The 16,617-nt window shown below is 44.8% G+C and overlaps 1 protein-coding gene across 4 annotated transcripts in view; it reads right to left on the bottom strand.

Annotated features, from left to right (window-relative positions):
• USP32 (ubiquitin specific peptidase 32) overlaps nucleotides 1-16,138 on the bottom strand; it is a 77,081-nt gene extending 60,943 nt beyond the window's left edge. For all 4 annotated transcript variants that reach the window (XM_084299608.1, XM_084299609.1, XM_084299610.1 and 1 more), the window contains exon 1: nucleotides 15,985-16,138. In XM_084299608.1, coding sequence (XP_084155734.1) covers nucleotides 15,985-16,042 — 58 coding nt within the window. In that variant the 5' untranslated portion in view covers nucleotides 16,043-16,138. The remainder of the gene's footprint in view (nucleotides 1-15,984) is intronic.
• Nucleotides 16,139-16,617: the final 479 nt, after the last annotated feature.

Here is a 16,617-nt window from a genome sequence, read left to right as displayed (position 1 = left end):
GAAGACAATTTAACAGAAGATTAGTGTTGCATCCAGCTCTCCAGGGAATACTCGAGCTCCAGTTTGTTTAATAAAGTTTAAATGAAACCGCGCAACCTCAGCTAAAAATGCCACCGCAACTTACAGTAATTGTAGCAGACCTTCAGCTCACCCAATTGCCGAGGTTATTTTTAGTTTAATGGTGTTAAACGTAATGCCATTTGTATGGATTTACAACTCTAGTATTATTTTGTTTAAACCAACAACTGTCTAGCTAAAAATGTGTATAGCACCTTACAAAAACAGCTACAGAATAAGGCAGTCCCGTGTTGGAGCCGCCCCTTTCTTTCCAACGCTTTCACTCTATGTAGTTATTACTAAGTCATCTTGGAATTTTCCTTTTAGAATTAAAAAAAAATAAAATGCAATGTGAGTACTGCATAGTTCAACTTGCAGCACAGTCTCTGTCACTTCAGGACAAAGGTGAGACTGAAGAGGCCTGCTTTAGACAACAAACGCCTGCGGAAAACTTAGCAAGCTGGGAAAGAAATAGCTACCTCAGCAAAAAGTGCGCTGCCTTTATAGAGCTACTAGTAAAATCTTATTGAGTCATCATAAAAATCTGACTGTTAGAACCAAATGCACCTCATATCGATACTTCGTGCTTGTTCATTGCCTGTCTTGGAAAGAGAGAGAAGGAAATGGTTGTATCAAAGTCAGGTCTCACTACTGGAAGCACAAACACCGCAAACGCTATAGGACGTCCTCAGAGGCAAACAAACCTAGCTTAAAGTTCTTCCAGATTACTTCAATAGTATGTTTTATTCGAATACTGCAGGAAAGTCATTAAAATCTGCCTAAAATCTGAATTTTTTAAACAAAAAAGACAACTCTAGGAACACTACAGAGGTCATGAACACAAGGGCCATGCAGCAGCACCTCTCCTTGGCCCCAGTAAGCAACCTGCACCCAACGCGACAGCCGCTGGAAGTCACCCACCTGCCTCTCAGCACACGGCCACTCTCCACCGCCCTTACAAAGTTTAAAGATTTACAAAGGCACCAAAGAGAAGGGACACCAAAGTTTATGAGCAAGCACTGCTGCTTAGGATGCAACAGTTCACACGTGAACCTCAAACATTATAAGAAACTAATATTAATGTTGAAGGGAGCTTGTCTGAAGGTTAAAAGTAGTGGCTAGTCAAGCTTAATGGTTTTATTATAGCTTATATGAGGTAATTACTAGATACCTTGCTTGTGATGTGTGACGAGAGTGAGCACAATGCATGGGTTTTAAATTCTTGTGTTACAAATGCGCCTTCCCCTCATCTTCAAAATCCAAGCAGAATTATAGAAAATGCTGTAAATGCTGTGATAGAGAATGAGATATAAAACGCAGCTTTTTAGAGCATAAGAAGTTGGTTGTTGTAGCAGAAGAGGAATAAAAGCATCGCGCTGGAGCTCTTTAATGCTGAGACATTCAGGCAAGAGGCACTTAACCTCTCCTTGCCTTAATTGTCTCAGCGCTAAAATCGCACAGTCACAGCACAGCTCGGGCGGGGAGGGACCTTAAAGATCATCTAGATCCAACAGAATGCATGGAGATGACAAAAGGAATAAAAATCCTAGTCTACATCAGACAGTTGCTTTATAAGTGATCTCAGCCGGTCTGTAAAAGTCCTGCACCAAGGAGCTGCTTCCATCTGTAAGAAGGACAGGAGCCCGGTTGTTGAACCAAGAGGAGGTGGAGTTAATCTGCAAGGGCTGCTATCAGCCAAGAGCCAATTAACCTAATCTGTAACAAGCTGGGCACAGAAACAACACACCGAGCTGTTTTCTTTACTTTCTTCTTTACAAGAGAAAGGAGTGGCTGCTAGAAATGAGTGGTGAGTTGGTCACCTCTGCTCACACCAACACGCAGAGCACCACGGGCACCAGCAGAGGTGGCAGCAACAGCACCAAGGAGCTGGTGGGATCTTGAGGTATCAAAAGCAGAACATATTTCATTTGGCTACATGAAAGGAAATTGTATATTCTAGTTTACAAGTGAGCAGGAAAAAAAAAAAAAGTCAGACAGCAAACCACAAGGTATTGACAGTGCTGGAAATGAAACCAGGAAACAAATCACTCCATGATCAGGAGGAAAAAAAACACAGAGGATAAAAAGTTCAGGTAAGGGGAAGATAAAGACACGCTGAGCTCATCTGGCTAATGCACCTTACAAAATACCTAGTAGGGATGGCGCTTTTTCCCAGAATGTGAAGCATCGATATGTCCACGATACACTACGAACAGGAAACAGAAGGGGAATTCCTACCACTTCCCCAGTCACTACTGGATAAAAGACAGCTCGCTACATCAGTGCCTTTATTAAAAAAAAAAAAAAAAAGCCCCAAAGTCCTGCAGATCTCAAGCACACAAGGCAAGCAACAATTTGCAGCCATACAGCAGCCTAACGCTGCATTTATTCTTTACTAAAAATAAGCGAAACTCGGTTAAAAACCCAACAGCAGACCACTCGATCATTCTTCAGAAAGCAAGCAAAATGCACCTACCTCAAGCTCTGACTTCCATCTCTGCTTTTAATAATTCTAATATTTTGATTTTTAAGTGACAATTTTACAGGTTCAATATCAAACTCACAGGGCATATAATTCTCTAACCAGACAATTATCTTCCCTGTAATCACTTGCTCAATATTTCCCTCAGGAATCTTCTTCCTAGTTATACATGGAAATTTTATTACTTTTTTCATTAGTCTTTATTGTGACTCAATGGCTGCGGTTATGAAGTTGTCAAGAACCAAAGCAATTACTAAAAAGCTTCAAAGAGGTAAGATGTACAAGCGAACAGAAAACATGTTTGGGAAAAAGCCCAAACTGCAAAACACAATTGAAATAAATGAACCAGCCATTCCTACTTAAAAGGCAAAGTCCACACCCACCCATTCCTGCAGAAAAAAAAAGGAGCCCACTTGAGAACATTTGGGGTGGGCAGACACAAAAGGCTGCCCCCAACAAAACCACCAACCCCCTCGTAAGGAATGGTTCCCAACCAGAACATTACAAATCTCATTGTTCCTATTACTCAGCGTGTCTCAACGAAGACTTGACACTCTTAGCATGACACTTACCAGTGACAGGATGCAACAGGAATTAAGGACAATAGCAGTAGAGTTTGGATATTAAAAAAAAATCATGTTATTCAATCCATTTTTTCCCCTCATACCTGTTCTTTGTTTTTTGGTAGTAGTGGCTCACGGTGGGGATAAAGCTTTTCTTGGTGCTATTAGAGCTAACCACAATGCATATCAAAGGTTTAACATCTTGTGCGTGGAGGGCGGCGGAAGATTTAGTTATTACAATAGGATTTGCCAATTTTCTGTAACAAGAATACTTAGCATTTATGTGACACTTTTAATCTTCAAAGAGCTTACTTCTCACAGTTACCATCCTCCAAAAGAATGCCATTAAGTATTATTAGCCTGTTTTATCCATCTGCAAAGTATCTCCATCAGGGCACACACTGTCACATTGCTATTTGGATTATGTTTGCTTCAAGCAAAGCTAATCAGTACAGGTTCTGTGACAACCTTCCCCATCAGACGAGCAGGGATAGGAATTGCTCCGTAATAGCCCCAGCAGTGAAATAATCCTCCCACCATCTGAGCACTTCAATCTTATTGGCTATATTTTATATCCTCAGGAATTAGAGGAGCTTGGTTTTATACGCTCCCCAGCCCAACCCCATAAGCCACAGAAGAAGGCTGAAAGAACCTGAAAATTCAGAAACCTCTGCGGATCATTACAATAACTTTTACCATATGTATTACTACGAATTTAGGCGCAACTGACTGCCGGCTTGGAGACAAAATAATGACTTAGCAATTAAAGAAGTGGCAAACTCCTCCTCAGCGGCAGAACAAAGCCGCTTCCAGCCCAACTTCATCCCGGGGTGCTACCCCCTGGCACGGGGTGCTTCCCACAAGGTGAGGGGCTGCCACGGCTTCTGAGGAACGATTGCTGGCCCTACCAAAAGCCAAGGGCATTAAAATGGCTAGCTGTTCCCATTTAAGTAAGAAACAAACCTGCTTTCTGGGCTGTCCCTTGGCCAGCTTTCCTGGCAGCTCACTGTCGGCTGACGTTCCCCTGGGCGAGCAGAGCAGCTTCTGTCGCAACTCGGAAAAGCTGCTTCCACTTTATTACCATCATGAAAATCATCTAGATGTTTATGCTTGGTAAGATATACAAAATTACACTACACAGCTCCTTTCCAAGAAATAAACAGCACATTAAAATCAAAGGCAAAAGCACTCCCGAGGAGAGCCCTGCCGTCTGCAGGTACAGGCCGTCTGAAGGCAGGTTTAAGGCAAATGCCAACCGTGCAAGGGCAAACACCACGTAAGAACCCTGCTAAAAAATACGCTTTGATAGAACAAATGTTTCATATTCTCTCTTTCAACAGTGCCAAAGACTCTAAGCGCATCTATACTATAAAGTGGCACTTCCTTAAAACACAAACCAACAAAAACCTGAGCCTGAAAGTTAAACAGAATCTGCAACTCGTGCACATGAGGGCAGTGTTTTGTTTAGCCTTCAGTGAAGGTTAAAGGCAAGGAGTTATGATTTGCAGTTGCTGGTATAGTTTTAATCAAGTATTTAACTCAGATGTTTGGCAGTTAGAAGAGCCAACTCCAGTAAAGCCCAGCAGTTGGTGCTACAACAAGTAACCAATGCTAAAAGATTCAGACTGTGCCCTGCTCCGTTTTTGTTTCTCAACAATTAGAAGAAAAACACCGTTCACCTGGAAGCCACACGTTTGGCCCCGACCACGTCACACGTTCACGCACACATTCAGCCGACGGACAGCAGAAGGCTCTGTGCTTTAATCCTTCCTATCCTCAACTGCTGGGGAAACAACCGTGGAACAAAACCTCAGACGCAAACTGCGCTATTTTAGTGCCTGGTCACAAAATTATCTATGCCTTCTGTTACACTGCTATGGATGCGTAACAAGTTTTTTTTATGCAAATCTGCGCCAGGCTGAAAAACAAAACCCAAATCACCAACAGAGACAGGAGCCAAGGCAGTCAAGCAGTAAAACAAAAACAAACACGTGGCCAGTGCTGGGGCCCTACTACACACCTGTAGCATGACACCAGGAGTCGAATCGGAGGCAGTTTTTAACTGACAGCAGCAAAAAAATCAGCCTCACCGCTTCCAAACTCCATCCCCACTGTGGTGTCCCTTGTTAAGAATTCCCCACACACACCTGAGGACTCATTTTGAAGAACTATCCTGAAAGATGCCACACTAGTTTTAAGTAGATTTGGTAGCAGAGTGCAGATGTATCTCTAGAAGTATTCACTGCCAGATATATTCTATTCCTAAGGCGCTACATTCACAAGAATGGAAGAAACGACATACTTAGATATCCCAGGTAACAGCTGCACAGGTTTCTTTCTGCAACTTTGCAGCCAGTGACCACTTTAGACTGATGTGATAAGTCAGGAACCCCCCCACAGCATCCATTATTTCACCAAAGTAGAGGCTAATCATAAATAATTTATTAATAAAATAATTGTAAGTAAGAATAACTTAATACAAAGTAGCTACGATGCCCAGAATAGCTTCAGCAGTTGGAGACTCTCCCTGAATCTCTGCCGAGACTCTCAAGACATCCCCAAGGACACAGCTGCCTCTGCTCGAAGCAGCACATTTACATAATAAACTGTGAACACTTTATATGAAGAGATATTTATCAAATGCTTTATATTCTGCCTTTTAAATCTATATTCTTATAATACTCTGTGGCTTCTGCAGGTATTTACCCAGTGTTTTATACTAGAATTTGTACGTTGTTTCCTTCCTTATTTAACCCATCTGCTTCACAATCTACTCATTACTTAGGAAATGAATTAATTATTAGCACCATGTATTTATACAGCCATTCTTTAACTAAGGCAATGAGAAGACAGAGCTGCAGGTAACACACAAAAAAAAAGGTGGTGAATTAGTCAGTGGCAAAAAGATTGACTATAATTCCTTAAGGAAAAGGAAAATCATGTTGTTAGCTGTAAGACTGGCAAACAGGGAGCAAGCAGACTTTGCATTCCTTTTCCCCTGCTATCACCTTCGTTAACACCCTGGCAGGACGGAGAGCAGGCTGTGCCGACCACACTCACTGCTGGCAATCACTTTTCTTAGGCAAATGCTGCTTCAGCTGTAGGAAGTACAAATTCACTTTGCTAATTTCTAAACTAAGATCCAGTATTTAACTCTATCGCACTTAGCTAGAACATGGTGAAAATGTTCTTCACGAGAATAGGAAATTTCCAGCGCCGAAAAAATCTTATTTCTGGACAACACCAAACCACTAGAACCATGGATTGAAAGGAAGCACTTCTTCGCCCAAAATAGATTCGTGTTCAAATTGAATTCAAAATAGAATCCAAGTTCATTTATAGACCGAAACTAAAGCTCTCGTAATTATTCCAACACTTCCAGCTCTTTTTATGCATGTACACAGCCCATCTAAATGGGGCACTTCCTGCTCTGCTTGGGTTTCTGAGCTTCTTCCAATTTTTGTTTTCTTTCAAGGTTTCAGATTTTCAAAGGAACAATGTTGAAAACTAACACAGTAACACTGATCATTTAAAATGATCACCAAAAACCCAATTAAACCAGCCTTAGGATCTTTGCAGAGTTACACTGTGACAGCACCATACACCCGTTAAAGTGTTTCCGTCCATGACCGAAGCAGCCTGCTGCAGGACAAAACCTGACCGTGGCCATTACCTCTATGAATTAAAATAAAGAATATCAATTCCAAACAGAATGGAAACCTAAGAGTATGTTCCATACTAAATACCTGTATTCTAAGAGGGGATGAAAACTGAAATACCAAGTGAAAAAAAAAGATCAATGCAACGTGAATAAAAACACAGCTTGTGTGAGGAAGAATCAAAAGGGGTTGTAGTAAGTGTTATGAAGTGTGAGGATATTTTTATGCAGAATGCAATTACCTCCTGCTTTGGCCTGGTGACATTACCTCCCAGAACGACGGGATCCAACTCTGACTAAACAATTGTAACATTATTCTTGAAGCATCAAGTCTTGCTTCTAAAGATTTCTCTCTAAGACTGCTAAGCACTGAGTAATTTTTTTCCTCTTTCTCTACCATCTAAAATCTGATGTTGCATGACCATCACAGTTATTTGCTCAGAATTAGAAAAAGGTTAATGCTTTACACTAAAATTAACTCAGAGCCAAGCTGCACATTTCTCTTTACCCTTGCATTGGTCCAAGAAGCCAACTATTACCTCCAGGACTAAGGGAAACAGCTTCAAAGGTCTTCAACATAGAAAAATTACCATCAAAATAAATGTTATGTAAGACCCTGGCAAGCACAGCTCCGTTCTCTCTTGGCAGGAGGTAGCAAGGGCCCCGCTACGACACTGGGATGATAGATACAGCCTCACCCCAGAGCATCGCCCGCTGCCCTGCTGCACTGCTCGTGACCGCGGCTGCAGAGAACCTGAGTGAAGACAAGAAGCCAACCCCCTTTTTAACGCAGAATGTACCACTAATGGGTTAAGAATGTCCTTAAAGTCAGAACTGAAGTACATGGCAAGGTGTAAAACCAGATGATATTTCCACCCCCTTCCTCCCCCTTTGTCCCAGCCAGCCCAGGGCATCCTTTTCCCAGGAGCTCCGATGGGTTGCAGCACCTTCCACCTGAATGCGCAGGTGAAGGCTCTTATCCTCCACAGCTTCCCAGCACCATTCCAAAGAAATATCACTGTTTTGCCCCAAATCCACCAGCTCACAAGCTCAGTGAGCTGTTAGCCTCATCAGCACGTGGCGCTGTGCTCGGGGCAGCTTGCTATGTGCTCTGACGGGCTGCAAGGGGACAGAGAGCAGGGCTTAAGGACCCTGGAGATCACAGCACTCCATACACCCAGCCACCCTGCCTGCTGCCAGCTATCACTCTGGCAGTGTTAACGAACTCCGTGCTTGGTTGGCTGTTTTTACATCAAGTTAGATACATAACGGAGAATGAACCCTGCTCACTGCAGCCCACCTGGATTATAAACCACCCAAACCTTTCTCAGGCATCTTCTGTTTTGCAAATGAAGGCCTTGTTACAAATGTTAGTCTATTTAAAAAAAAAAAAAAAGTATTGTTTTTTTTTCCAACTACCAGATTATTTAGCACACGTCTTTACCTCTCAGAGCTCAGCCGCCTGTCAGGATTACACTAAACTACTGAAGGACTTCTGTTTTTATTGCCATTATGATGAGTGACCTAACTGTCTACACAGAAGAACGCTGTGATTGATTATAACTGGCACCAGTTTTTAAATAGATTTAGTTGAAACCCTACAAAAATTCTACGCAGACACATTTCGTTACAAACCAAGATCCGAGCCCAGCTTATGCCCATTAAGAATCAGAAACCCAGAAGGGCTTTTACATCCATTTAATAGAACTGCAATTAAAAGACACGCGCTCCTTCCAAGCATGCCCTTACCTACGACAAGGCCAATGCCAACCGTGCTCAGTTGTAAACGCAGGCTAGCAATAAACCCACTCCTCAGAGGTGTTAAGATTCATTACATAAAAAAAAGAAACGCGAAGTATCATTACACAGCTAAGCTGAAAAGACTAAAGCTATTCAGGAACAGTCACCGCTAACAAAAGCGAGATGTCCCTTAAGAAAGCACAAAACAGAACGTGCATTAGGATTTTGCCACTCGTTAGGCAAGCAGGGTATTTTTATTCTGGTAAGTGCTAGCAATAATACAGTATTCAAACTTCGGTGAATTAGGTCCTTTCAAACTCTTAGGCAGATTCTACATTAATGGATTTTTCCTTCTACATTCATCTTTGCCCAAAGGCTTCATTGTCTCATTATGTAAATGACCTTTTCATGTGAAAATTAAATGTTAAAGATGCTTTTTGTATTTCTTCAATACTGCAAATATCACACCGATATTCACAGTAATTTAGATTAAGTATAACTTAAACAGAAAGCAAGTGCTTCAAGCAATATAACAAATTAAGAAGTAACTTGTTTTAAAAATACTGAAAAATTGAAAGTCTTATTTAGAATGAACCTCCCAAACTTACTTTCCTATACAGGAACCTAAAACGGAAAACAACAGGTTTATTATGAGGATTCCTAAAGAATAGGTTGTATAATGCAGTTCTGAAAGCATGTGGGCAGAGCCTGAAGACTCGCAGAGATGCCCTCAGCACACTTCCCATCCCACCCAACGTGCCTCGCTTAGCCCAGCTGTCCATCACTGCCTCACTGGAGCTCACCTCGAGAGAAATAGGGCACCCCAAATCAAATGCCACGTGCTGCAACGTAGCCTCCACTGAGCCCCACGTGTTGGTCAAAGTAATGCCATCGGTTACGACCAGCAGCTGGTGCTGCAATCCCTGGGGTGCAGTAAGGAAGAGGACAGCAAACACACCCCTCGTTGCAAGGGTGAAGAATCACCGGTCAAGGACAGGCAGAACAACTCACACCGCTTCTGCTCATTGAGGACACAACTTCACTTCCCTAAGTACCTGCTCTGTGAGGTCCCAAACACCTCTTGGTGCACTTGGAGCACCGCAGTCCTCAGTGAGCAGCAGTGAGGCAGCAGAACAGCTCCCCTGGGAGCTCAGCGCCTGCCCAGCCCAGCAGGGCCGGGTGGATGCTCAGCTCCCAGCTCGGCACATCTTTGGAAACTAGCAGACTATTGCTAAAGCACCGGGGAGGAAATAAAAAGGAAACACACACCGCCTTCCAGTATTTGGAAACACAACGCTTATTCTACACTTCCTCCATTCCTTTCTGTATGTTCACTGTATCTGGGATTTCTTCCTGGACCAAAATCCAAGAAGAAATAGAAGCAGGATTATTTTACAAATAACTGCTGTGCCATAAGACCTCTAGGATATAGCGCTCATTAGACCTACCTGACACTCGCCATATACCAAATTATTTAGAATGAATTAATGAATTCACATTCTAACAATATATATATATATACACTCAATTTTCAGATGTTCTGTCATTTAAAAATGACAGATACTAGTAATGTCTGCTGCTTCTTTCAATTACAGAAAAATCAAAATCAGTCCTATCGTAAAGTAGCAGTTGTTTAATCTTAATTTATAGAATTAAACAGACAGACCATGTCTCACCTGATCACAACTTGCTAATGCTGTGTTCTCTTTTACTCTCACAAAGCTTGTCATACCTTCACAGGCCCGCTTTTTGAATGTGATTCCATTTTTTTGAGTACTAAGGAACTGAACGCCACACTTATTTTATGAAATGAGACAGTAAGCTGGCTTCCTTTTGAGAAGGAGTAAGGGAATGTGGGTTGTTTTACTGATTTCTTGCAGAGTGCCAGCAGCCAGGGAGCCTGACACTGGTACAGGTCAAGTACAGCAGGACTCAAGTAGTGTCCCCCTCCACTTTTCTTTTGGTCTTTCACATTTCATTAGAAATGCTTCGTGTCATTTTGAAAAGGTTCTTAGTTTCTATTTTTGTCTTATTTTATCATCTCTCTAGGACACTGTCAGGTAGATTCAGGACCCTGAATTTATATTGCATAAAAACAAGGCTTTAGAAAATTCAAAATGAACAGAAATATTTCACTGAATCTACCAGGTTGGGAAGCATCTCAGAGGTCACCTGGTTCAGCCTGGTGCTTAAAACCAAGTCAACACTCAACTCAGCGCAGACTGCAGAAGGCTTTGTCCAGGCAGGTCTTGAAAACCTGAAAGGATGAAAGTTCAACAGTCTCTCTGGGCTTGCCTTAAAAAAAAAACGAACCTCCGCTGTTACTCAAGAAAGTTACAACCAGAAACTGACAAGGAAGAGCTGACCGTGAATAACCTGATTTCATTGATCAAAACGTAAGACAATGCAGAATAACCCAGAGCTGTACGAACGATGAGATATAGGCATGTGTTCTATAAAACAAACCAAAAATGTTTCCAGTGCTCCATTTTAATTGACAGTGTCAATGTAAGAAAATACATTATGGCTATAATTTTCTGATAGCAAACTTTTAGCTTATACCAAGCTGTTCAACACTCAAAACGTGGATTTGTCCAGCTTATCCCTCAGCTCCCAGCCACCATGGCTGAAATGATATTATCTATTTACGTTCATTTGGCAGCCTTCCTGACCGCTTTGATTTGAGTCTCTAGTAACATGCTGACAGGATCTATGCAATGCAGCTGATATTATGAGACTGCTATTATTTAGAGGCACATTTCATCCGTTAAAGTGTGAAACTAGAGAACTCCCAACACGTACTGAATCAAAATTAAAAGTTTTGAGGGCTTTTTCCTTAACGATGTTCAACCACTTCTTGTTTATGAAATGCCTGCACTCTTAAATCCTATTTTATCAGCCTTCATTGCTGTGTGCACACCCAGCCCCTGAGCGTTTACTCTCCAGGTTGCTGCCACCATGCTTGGGAACCATCAGAGAACAAGCAAAGTCCTACAAAGAAGGTACACATGTCAGCTCCTTCAGGACCGCAGCATTCACTCTAATGAATTACATTCTGATATTTCGTAAATTCTCCTAAAGACCACAAAAGGCATCCCAGGAAAGGAAACACTGTTAGTTGCCTGAAGTTCAATGCACAAATGTTCCTCATTTCCAGAAGTACGTAACCTGGGTACACGTTTAAGACGAGGCTGAAAACCACTCTCAACTTGGAAGCTGAAATAAGGAAGAAAGTAAAGAGGTCACTGCAACTTAGCTGAAGAATTACAGGTAAAAAAAACTCACTTCTGGTAACAACTTGTGGAAGTTTAAGTCAAATTCCTCAAGTCACCTGTGCATCTCATTATACGTTCAGCTAAGACTACTGAGGTACCCTCCCAAAAGAAGCATCAGAGCTGAATGCCGGAGCCGTGAAATAATTACTGCTCTGGGGATGGAGCAGCTCCTCGCAGATTTATAAACAGGAAGCGTGAAGCTGTGCGCTCATACCTGCCTTAATCATACAGCAGAGCCCTAAAGCCAGCAGATGCTGGCTGACACAAGTCTCCCTGAATCTAGGCAGGCTCAGCAGTGGATCCCATTAATTCTGATAGCTAAAAGGAGGAAAGGAAGGAAGCTGAAAGGGATCTAGGCATCTTCATCACAAGTACCTGAAAACTCAAAGCTCCTCAAACAGGACACAGGTTTATACCCCCTGAGCATGGTGTGTCCTGGAAAACAGCAGAATGCCTGCCTACCTGTGCTGCTCAAGCACTGTTTTTCAGATATGGGAGAAAAGAAAGAACAACACCTGCCTTCATGGAATACAGAAAAAGAAGAGAATAAACCACAAGAACAGTTCTCTCTTAATTTTTCCTAAAAATGCATCTGGGATTTTAAAAGATCGTTTCAAAGTCAGGAGTAATAAAAAGCCCCATTTCGTTACCAGAGGCAAACCCTGTGAAGCTGACACACCTGGCAGTCCTGCCCCAGTCTGAATGGGCACACGAAGTGCATGCACTCTTCTGGACTATGAGGCTATTTGTTTTCTTTTTCTCAGGGATCATTGTGCACAAAACTCAAAGCACAATGGAACAGACCTATCCACAGCCATTCGTTTCTCCCAGTGCTACACTCCTTGGCCACGCTGCTGTCGTTGCAGTTCCCCCTTCCTCCATCCCAGCATACACCCAACAGCAGTTTTACCTTGCTTTGAGCAGAAGGAAAAATCCAGCCCTCCTTCCCAGCACAAATCTTACAGATCCATGACTATTCATTGACACTTCTTTTGTTTAAGTGGTTACCTGACTGAATATTTAGCATACATAAGCTGAAAATAGCCCGAGTTAGCATGACCTGCTTTCTCGAAGCAGCATTCACAGAAACTTTGATTTCTATCATCTCATAATTTTCAAATACCTTCATAAATGTATGGTCTGAGTCTGTGATTATATTTTAAAAGTTACCTAAGCAAGATGTGTTAACAGTGACTGGAGAATGCAGTCCTCAGGGATCCGGCATAAACCAGCCATCAGTTAGTACCACGTACCCACCTCTTTCCTGAGGAATCCTTATTAAAGCATTGTATATACAACGCAGCAGACCTGCTGCACTGTAGCTACAGCAATAAAGTTCCTTTATAAAGTCGCATTTCCCAAACACAGCCCTTTAAGGCTGCCAGCAGAACAAGTGGAAGATAAGGCAGGCTTCGGAGAACTACCTCCTCCGTGTAAGATAAGGCCTCGCGCTGGGCAATCTCAGGAGGAACGAGCAGCCAGACAGCCTGGTGAAAGAAGCGGGGGCAGAAACGAGAGGCACGCGCTGGAGAAGGCTCCGAACCAAAAGGGATACTGACCAAGCTGACGTGAGCACCGCCCCAGGAAAAAAAGATGCTCTTGGACCTTGGGCTAAGAAAAAAGCAACAAAGCCATGAGCCAGGTTGACAGTTTATGCCATTACAAACTGAGTTTGATGAAATAACCGATTACCTTATGCATGACTTGGAACAAAGCACTTACTTCACCTCTAACAACCTGTCCGTGAATTTCATCTCCTTACAAAGAAGTGAGCCTCAGCCAGAGGTCTGAGGGCCAGGCAGAGCTCCAAACAGGGATCAGAACAAGCTCAAAACCTTTATCTTCCCCACAACAAGAGGCAAAGCTGTGCCCCTAGCAACTGTAAATAAGATGATGATAACTCAGCAATATTCGTAAGAAGAGATGTCCAAATAGTCGCCCTTACGTTTCACTCCCAAGCTACACAACCAGACAAAGATTTTACAGGGCAGGAGAGAAAAAGGAGACCAGCAGCAGGAGCTGCCCTGGGGGGACACAAGACAACTTCATCGGGCGCATCCACACGGCTGCATCATCCACACTGCAGTCAGCTGTCTGTGATGATGGGCAAAAAATAACAACAGTGATGAAAAAAATCACAGCACTATCTCATGCTCCAGGGTGAACAAGGCCAATAATACCAGGCTGCCCTCATGTTTTCATCTCTTTGAACAGAAGTTATGTTCTAGCTAGTCATTTATATTGTGAGTGTTTAACCACAAAAACCCTCCTCACCTTCACTCCCTTGGGTTATTCTCGAAATTATGGTAAAATTGCTTCCATTCAGAACTTAAAGTGTCAGCCTTAATTCCTGAAGCTTACAGAACCAGCCTTGCATTTTGTTATTCTGAACAACTGAAAGCATCTCAAAAAAGGAGCACAGCATTCTGAATGAACACTGCTTCTATAAACACAGGTAACCACCACTCATTCCACGGGGTGAATTTGTGTATCACTTAATAGAAAACTTGTCAGCATTTAATAACCGGGACACAATGTCAGAAAAGCTCCATCCATCTAATGGGATGTAAATATACAGAGCTTTGTTTTTGCTTTAATAATGTGTACGTTTATCTATTATAATCATTTGCTGCTTGTGTCCACAGAAGTACCACAAGCACCAGCACAGTTCTGTGCGAGCAAGAATGGCCCCAACAAACAACGCTTTGATAACCAGCCTGTTTTATATGTACAACAATTCACTGGTTAAGTAAACAACGCTGTTATTTAGTAAAACATCAATTTATACCAGGGCCTAAACCAACCTTTCTGCTCTCCTACAGAAAAACAGTATGAAAAGCTTCACAGAGACAGAAAAACACTAAAGAGAAATAACATTCACTGTGCAAGAAAATTATAAATAACTTCAAAATCAATCTTACTTTGATGTCAAGTAAAGTCTTCCCTATGAAAGCTTCCAAATTAGCTTCCTAGAGGCAGAATATGAGTTTAAATCTAACTTTAAATTCCAGGCATTTAATTTTTCTTATTTATGAACTTCGGAATATGAAACTTGACTGAATGACTGCATTCAATTTCACGTCTCTCCCAAACTATGTTTATGACTCCAGCTCCTCTAAAAACACACGTCTATGTTTTTTGAAACTTCATGTGCTTTCTCTAGAAGCGAAATTCTTTGGGGCTGCTATGGCTGAAACCTGCAATGAAAAGGAGTTTGAACCACATTTGTTTCCTCTGCTTGACAGCGTTTAGAATACGTTGTTCCATTTCCTACTTGACATGGCATCCCTCGCTGCCTCCACCATTTAAGAAAACATTGAAATAAAAAATAATAATAATAATAATAAAAAAAAACCAACAGATCACCATCCCATGTCACACCACTCCGTTTCTCTCCCAGTTATCGCTGGGTGTTTCCTCCCAGCTCTCCCTCGGCAGCCCCCAGACGCTTCTGGGGTGCCCGCAGCCCCCCGAGGTGCCGCTCCCCCATCCCACGGGCGCTCCGACCCCGGCCCAGGTGAGCTGCCGGAGCGCTCCGCACCGCCCCACAGGCCGAGAACGATGAAAAAAAAAACCCCTCCTGGCATCCAAGCTCCCCGGGCCCTCTTTGTCCTTGGCTCCCGGCACCGGGCGCAGCTCGGGGCTCGGCCCCGCGCTTGTTTACGGCCCCCCCCCCCACCCCCCCCCCCCCGGTTCCTCCCGGCTCGGGGAGCACCGCGCACGGGAACCGCGGCTCCCTCCCAGCCGGCGGCCGCAGGGGCGCGCTCCTCGCCGCGGCCAAACGCAAGGAGCCCGGTACGGCCCGGTACAGCCCCGTACGGCCCGGTACAGCCCCGTACGGCCCGGTACGGCTCGGTACAGCCCGGTACGGCCCGGCCCCCGGCGGCTGACAGGCGGAGGCGAGGCCGCGGGGCCCGGCCGGTGCCAGCGGAGCCCCCGCCCGGCTGCAAGGAGACCCTGGGGGGGGTCCTCCCGGTGGCGGCTGCTCCCTCACCGGTCCCCAGTACCTCCCCCCTAATAAAATAAAAATAAAAATAAAATAAAGGGGCGCGGAGGGAGCGCGAGGCGCAGCGCCGGCTCCGGCGGCTCTGTCACGGCGCCGCTGACAGCCCCGGCCCCCCCCCCCCCGCCCCTTCCCCGTCCCCTCAGGCCCCGGCCCGCCGCCGCCGCCCCCCCCCCCACACGTCTCCGGTTGCCGTTCGCCCTCACCCCTCCGCAAGGCCTCGTCGTAGCTGAGGAAGCCGATGCGGGACTCCTTGGCGCCCATGGTGCCGCTCAGTCCATGGCTTTTCCCCCCCCCCCGCCTCCGCCGGCCGGCTGGGGCGCCGCGGAGCCCGGGCTGCGCCGCCGCCGCCTCAGGAGCGCAGGGAGCGGGCGGGGGGGGGGGCGGGGGCGGGGGCGGGCTCGGGGGGGAGGAGGCGGCCTCGCGCCCTCCCCGCCCCCGCCTCCATGGCGGTCACGTGCCGGGGGGGGAGCCCGGCCCCTCCGCCGCGTCACGTGACGGGGGGGAGAGGGGAGGGCAGCGGCGCGTCCGGCCCTCTAAGGGGGGGGTCACGTGACGCGGAGCCGCCCGCCAACGGCTGTGGGGAGCGCAGCCCGCGCTTTAAGGGGGGGGGGGGGGAAGTGTGGTGGCCCTGAGGGGTGGGAGCACCCCGCTGGAAAAGGGGTTTCAGGGCATAAAACACACACATGGGATGAGCTGGGAAAGGAGTAGGGATTGGCCTCGTCCTTCCCAGCTCTTCAAGGGGTTTGGGTTTAGGATTCAGTGCAGTGCTTGCCCAGAATGAGAGGTTTGAGGATTTCCCCCATGGCTGCGTTTACAGCATTAAGGGAGGTGGCGTG

The sequence above is a fragment of the Netta rufina genome, assembly GCF_964035555.1.
Source record: "Netta rufina genome assembly, chromosome: 21".
NCBI lineage: Eukaryota > Metazoa > Chordata > Aves > Anseriformes > Anatidae > Netta > Netta rufina.
Note: the sequence above shows the minus strand (reverse complement) of the source record. Positions and strands in the feature narration are given on the sequence as shown.